At 50.7% G+C, this 6,446-nt stretch overlaps 1 protein-coding gene across 1 annotated transcript in view; it reads right to left on the bottom strand.

Annotated features, from left to right (window-relative positions):
- Positions 1–1,896: 1,896 nt before the first annotated feature.
- Positions 1,897–6,446, bottom strand: part of PPP2R1A (protein phosphatase 2 scaffold subunit Aalpha) — a 34,791-nt gene continuing 30,241 nt past the window's right edge. Inside the window, exons 12-15 of the mRNA XM_057711508.1 lie at positions 5,953–6,107; positions 4,972–5,114; positions 2,502–2,593; positions 1,897–2,346 (exon numbers count right to left, since the gene is read on the bottom strand). Of these exons, the coding sequence (XP_057567491.1) occupies positions 2,330–2,346; positions 2,502–2,593; positions 4,972–5,114; positions 5,953–6,107 (407 nt within the window). The 3' untranslated portion in view covers positions 1,897–2,329. The remainder of the gene's footprint in view (positions 2,347–2,501; positions 2,594–4,971; positions 5,115–5,952; positions 6,108–6,446) is intronic.

The following is a 6,446-nucleotide window of genomic DNA, read 5'->3' as shown; positions in this document are numbered from 1 at the left end:
AAGATGTGAGCCCTGGAGTGTGATCCACTGCAGGCTGCCAATGCAACAGTCCTACCATGTGTGGTCCAGCTGCTGACCTGCATAGGCATCAACAGCATACGGAGATGAGGCTGACTGCAGGGCATATAGAGTATTTTGGAGCACTTGGAGCAGGCTGAAGACTGAAGCTTTATCCTGGAAAGCAGAAGCAACCACAGAGGTTTGGGGAAGGAAGAAGTCATCTTGAACATTGCAGCCCCAGCAGACACCACACAGAGCAGAAGTTTCCAACTGAGCCAAGCAAAGACTACAGAACTATCAGGGTTAATACATTTCACTGTTTTAAGTCACCAAGTTCGAGGGGTTGGGTTGTCATGCAGTAAAATGTAAGTGGGACACCACCGATCATTCACTTGAACGTTCCTTCAACTGTCATCGGCAGGGTGCTAAGCTTGAGAATTCAACATCATGCTGCAAGTGATTATTACACTGCTCACCTCCCCACCTCACGAATTCTTCACTCATCCAGTCCTTCAAATATTTATAACCCAGGAAAGGTACATTTGTGTTGGGTGGGGGTGGGGGGACTGAGTTTAAACCACAGGCACTGTCCTTAGGAAATGAACGTAAGCTACCAATAGGAGGAACAGAGTTTCCTCCACCCTAATTCCCCCACCAGGGTTCAGTTTGGTCTAACAAACGGGAGGGACTCCGTAACATGAGGGCTTAGCTGGTGAAAGCACCTTGCCACCCAACACCCACTTCCCCTCCATCCTGCAGAGCCAGACTTCACTCAGGTAGCATGTCCTCCGTGAAACCTCACATACACCATCATCCACTACATCTGCTGCTCCTCTCTCTGGGGCTCTTTGGCCCCAGGATCAGTTAGAATCCGGGTGACCTGCAAGTGATGAAACCCCAAACAGTCACTTAAACAGCGTACCTCTCCCAGGTGACTGACTGGTAACTTGTGTGGGTCTTGACAGCATCAGGAACCCAGGCTCTGCCTATCATGTTCTGCTGCCTTGATGGACCTACACTTGTAGGATCACTTCCCGGCCCAAGATGGCTGCTCCCACTCTGGCCATCTGGTCCACATTCCAGAGCACAGAAGGAGGGAAGGAAGCAGAGCATATCTCCCCACTTAGGAACACGTCCTAAGAGCTGCACATACCACTTTCTGTTCACATGTTACTGGCGAGAATTCAGTGGCAATGCCACACCAAATTTCAAGAGACCCTTGGAAAATGCCTTGAATCCAGGCAGTCATGTGCCCAGTTCAAAATCAGGGCTTCCATCTTAGCAAAGAAACAGGCGGACACATATTGAGGGATAACCGGTTCTGTCTAGTGACAGTCCCTGGCCTGCTCCTTGTCACAGACAGCCCTGTGACCTGAGACCTCCCGACCTATGGGGGCTCTCCAGCAAGTTACAGCTCCCCTGACTGGCTCCTCTCATGCCCCACGGATCATTACCCACTTTACGTGTATTAACTCATTTGGTCTTCACGCCTGGCCCCTCAGTCTAGATTCTACTGTTATCCCCATTTTACAATCTTGTAGTCTGAGTTCAGAGAGACTGGGCAACCTATTCAAGGCCACACAGCTATGGACTGAAAGAACTGGGATTTGGATGCAGGCAGTCTGGCTCCAAGGCACTTGCTCTTAACCACTACGTACTCAGCCAACATCTGTGAAACTGAACTGCACCTCAGGACTCTGCCGGCCAGAGACACTTCGTGGACCTTGAATCCTGTGAGCCAGCTGCACTTCCGTCAGCTTCCCAGAGAATCCTTCTCACCCGCAGGACATGGGTGTGGCGAGCCCAGTAATTAGGTCCTCCCAAGAGAAGGGCAAGACTGTGGCCCTGAGGTGGTGCCCTCTTCTCCATGCTAGTGACTAAGACCAGAGTACCAGCTATTTCTAGACCTTTATTTCTCTGTGAAAAGGGAAAAAAAGGAATAAAATAAAAATGACACAGCTGACACAAAAAAACCACTGAGGGGAAGGAAGGGAAGTGGAGAAGTAGATGGGGGAGGGGGCCCCCAATACAGCAGCAGAAGCCAGACACCTGGGATGCTCACATCTCTCCCCCAGTGCAGGTGGGAGTGGCCCCTTCCTCCCAGGGTCCCTACCCTGTCCCACCTTGCCCTCCCCCAGCCCCTTGGGAGGTGGACAGTGAGAAGTCGGATTCCCAGGCTGTGGAGAGGAGGAACCATGCTGGGGGAGGGGCCTGGGGTCAGACCATGCACAGGAAGTGACAGCCAAAGGCCCCCCACTGTCTCCCCAAGGGAGGGACTTGGCAGGGGAGGGGTGGACACCAGAGGCCGGCGTTGGCTCCTCTTCCAGCATCAGGCGAGAGACAGAACTGGGGGAACAGGAATAGGTGGGAGTCAGAACAGTAGCTAGCCCTTGGCCCACAGCTGCTCCTGCAGCTCCCCGTGGGGAGCACCCACTCCCAGGCCTAGTGCCGTCCTTGCAGACCACCCTCCTGCTGGGGTCCTGGAGTTCTCAACACCTTACCAGTCAGAGCCTCCTGGGCAAAGTACTTGACATCCACGTCCTGGTCCTGGGTCAGCTTCTCTAGGATGGGCTTGACTTCACTCTGCAGTGTGCTGGGAGGAGAAGAGGAGGGCAAGGGGTCAGCCAGGTGGGGCTGGGAGCACAAGGTGCGCACAGACAGTGACATGCATGAATTAAGAGTCTCAGGAGCCAGAGAAACAATTGCTTTGAAGGCTGGAAGTCTGACAAACCAGGACAGAGGCCTCTGGGGCCCAGAACAGGTACAGGGAGGTCAGATGGTCTGGAAAAGTGAGGCAAGAATCTAGAACCCACAGCCTCTAAGCCTTGGCAATCAGACGCCTTCCATTCATTTAACATATTTACTGAGGGCTACTGTGTATCAGGTGTGAACATGGAAGAAAATCCCACCCTCTTGACTCTCACCCACACGGAGCTTGGGCTGCGAGGGAGACACAGACCAAGCTGACGATGAGGAAAAGGAGAGGCGAGCGCCAAAGTGGAGGGCTTGGCCCGCAGGGGCCCGGTGGGGAAGCGTCTGTATCAACAGGCAGGTGTTTGGGGAAACGAAGGCGGACCAGAGAGAAACTAAAGGTATGAAGCTGTGTCGTGGACAGAGACAGACATGAGAGGTGCAGGCATCACATGTCCCCTTCCAGCTGACAGACAGCACCCCCCCCCCCCCCCATATAACCACTAGTCTCACTTCTATCACCTACACCTCCCTTTATCTGTTGGTTTTTTTTTTTTTTTGGCACACGGGCTTAGCTGCTCCGTGGCATGTGGGATCTTCCTGGAGCAGGGATTGAACCGTGTCCTCCGCATTGGCAGGCGGATTCTCAACCACTGTGCCACCTAGGAAGCCCCCTTTATCTGTTTTTGAAGTCGATATAAATGGAATCTCTGGATAGGTTTTCTTGGGCTTGGCTTCTCAACACAGGTGAGTCTCTGAGAGTCCCCTAGGTTGCTGCAGATGGCAGGAGTCTTTTCACTGCTAAATACATTCTCCCACTATATGAATAAATCACAGCTTACCCACTATACTGTTGACGGGCACCTGCGCTGTTTCTACTTCATGGATGATACGAATAAAGCTACCATGAACAGTCTTTTGTTAAAAACAAGCACTCGGGACTTCCTTGGTGGTGCAGTGGTTAAGAATCTGCCTGCCAATGCAGGGGACATGAGTTTGATCCCTGGCCCGGGAAGATCCTACATGCCTCGGAGCAACTAAGCAAGCCCCTGTGTGACAACTACTGAGCCTGTGCTCTAGAGCCACAACTACTGAGCCCACATGCCACAACTACTGAAGCCTGCATGCCTAGAGCCCATGCTCCACAACAAAAGAAGCCACCACAATAAGAAGCCTGAGCACTGCAACAAAGAGTAGCCCCCGCTCACCGCAGCTAGAGAAAAGCCCCTGCGTAACAACAAAGACCCAACACAGTCAATAAATATATAAATATATATAAAGAAATTTATTAAAAAAAACCCAGCAACCAAAAAACCCAACAAGCACTCCTTTCCCTTGGATATACCCCTGGGAGAGGACATGCCAGCTCCTGTGGTGTATGTCTGATTAGCTTCACTCGACTCTACCAATTTTCAGTGATTGGGCCCATTTATTACTTACAGACACCGGCACTATATGAGAGTTCCAGCTATCTACCAACACCAGAGTGTTCTTCACCAACACTTGTGCCACTGAGCTTTTTTAAGTTTAGCCATTCTGACCCAGCGATCCATTTCCCCCACTGAACTGCAGTAACAGCTGCTGTGGTATACACGAGGGTCTGTTTCTTTGCCCTCGATTCTATGCCATGGAGCTTATTCGAATATTGTTGTACCAACACCGCACTTTTTAATTATTGTGGCATCACAGTAAGTCTTGGTATCTGGGAGGATAAGTCTTCCAAGTCTGTTACTCTTTAGGATCACCCTGCTTATTCCAGACCTCTACATTTTCATGTTAATTCCAGAATCAGCTTGTCAATTTTTCACTAAAGAACCTGCTGAGATTGACTGAGATTACACTAAACTTATAGATGATTCTGGGGAACCACTGCATCCATGAATGTTATGTAGGTCTTCTTTAATTTCTCAAAGCAACGTTTCATAGTTTTCACTAAGGGTATTACACATCTTTCATTAAATTTATTCCTTAGTATTTGATGCCTGTGGTGCAACTGTAAATTACACACACACACACACACACACACACTTGTTATTTTCTAATGACTTGTTGCTATTATACAGAACTGCCACCCTCTCACCCCCTCCCACTATGTAAGGTAGGCCATATGAATTCTCATTCTATTTTCTCAAATATATTTGAGGAAACTAAGACCTCAAGGTTACACAGCAAGCACAGAGCAGTGTTGGGCCTCAAATCCTAAGCTCTACCTTCAAAGGTCACAGATTAAGATGCCCCAAACCAGAGCTGCTGGTATGTGAAGGAGGGTCCAGGCCTCACCTGTTGTCCAGGATGGGCCCTATCTTCTGTAGGGACTTGGCCACGTTGAAGCGGACATTGGCGACAGGGTCCCCAGCCATGCGTAGCACTGTGGGCAGCATGTGCTTGGTGGTGATGTCCTGCCCACAGACTTCAGACAGCACCTGGAGGTCAGTGAGTAGCAGAGGGTGACTACCCAAAGTCCATGGCTAACTCCCATTTTCCCCTCCCTCTGACCAGGCCACTCTGGTGATCGTCAGGCCTGAGGGTGAAGCTGAGCAACAAGGGGAACTCGGAGCCCAGATTCACCCACCCTCAGGGCAGCTTATTCTCCGGAAGCTCCCATTTCCCATAACACCCTCCCAACACCACTGTCTCCCTGCCCTGGAAACTCCCAGCCCGCACTGGCCCATTCCATCTCCTCATCCTCAGACTTCCCTTCATCCTCTGGGGATGGGACTTTATTCCTGACCCCTGGGATCCCCTCCTTAGTGCAGTGGTTTCCAAAGTGAGGCATGGGAAGAAATTATCACAACACTTAGTTACGTTAGTTTTCAAATCCTGTCCTTTAATTTCTAGTTATGTGTACGGTTTATTTAAGTGATTAAACATAGCTGAGATATGGCAGAGCTAGAAATAAAAAGGAGGTCTGATTCTAGAAACTGCACATTTAACCATTATATCATAAATAAATACACAGACATATTGTGGGGAAGGAGAGGCCTGCTCAGAAAGGTTTGGCAGTCACTGTTCCGACAGGCCAAGTCCCCCTAGTCCTGGGTCTCCCACCATGCAGGCCCCCACCTCTAGAGGCCCTATGATTCTGACCAGGGAGCCCCAACCTGTGGCCTGCAGTTCCCCAAGGACTCACCTCTGCGACCCCAGATCCCATCACTTCCTCACTCCCAAGGCAGGTTTCTCCCTTGAGGACCCCTGCCATTCCTCATCTCCAAGGTACTCCCCGCCCCCCAGGGACCAGCGGGGGCTGGTGGGGGTCCTCACATTGATGCAGAAGAGCGTAGTCATGCGGTGCAGGTAGTTGGGGTCCCCAGACATGGCCAAGACCTTGGGGATGATAGTGGCATGGGCCCACTCCTTCCCAAACTTCTCCACCAGCTTCTTCAAGTTGCTGGTGGCCGCCTCACGGATGGCATAGACTGGAGAAGGATGAGGGAGAGGGGGTGGTGATTCAGAGGTGAAGGACGGATGTGGATGGGAAGTCACAGTCACACTCACTACTGCCTCCCAAGCAGCTCTAGGTACCAGACCACATATGAACCAATAAACTCCAAGAGAAAGAAATGGCTCACTGTATGCTAAATGTAGAGTTTTCTTTCCATGCAGCACTTTCTCATGAACTCAGATGGGCAGACGGAGGCTCTGAGAAGTGATTTGCCCAAGCAAATGATGTAGTACTTAGCACATGGAATGGAGCCTGTTACAAATTTTAACTTTTATTTTTGCCACTCTTAGTGAGAACGATGAGCAGTTCTCAC

This window comes from Hippopotamus amphibius, chromosome 16, assembly GCF_030028045.1.
Source record: "Hippopotamus amphibius kiboko isolate mHipAmp2 chromosome 16, mHipAmp2.hap2, whole genome shotgun sequence".
NCBI lineage: Eukaryota > Metazoa > Chordata > Mammalia > Artiodactyla > Hippopotamidae > Hippopotamus > Hippopotamus amphibius.
Note: the sequence above shows the minus strand (reverse complement) of the source record. Positions and strands in the feature narration are given on the sequence as shown.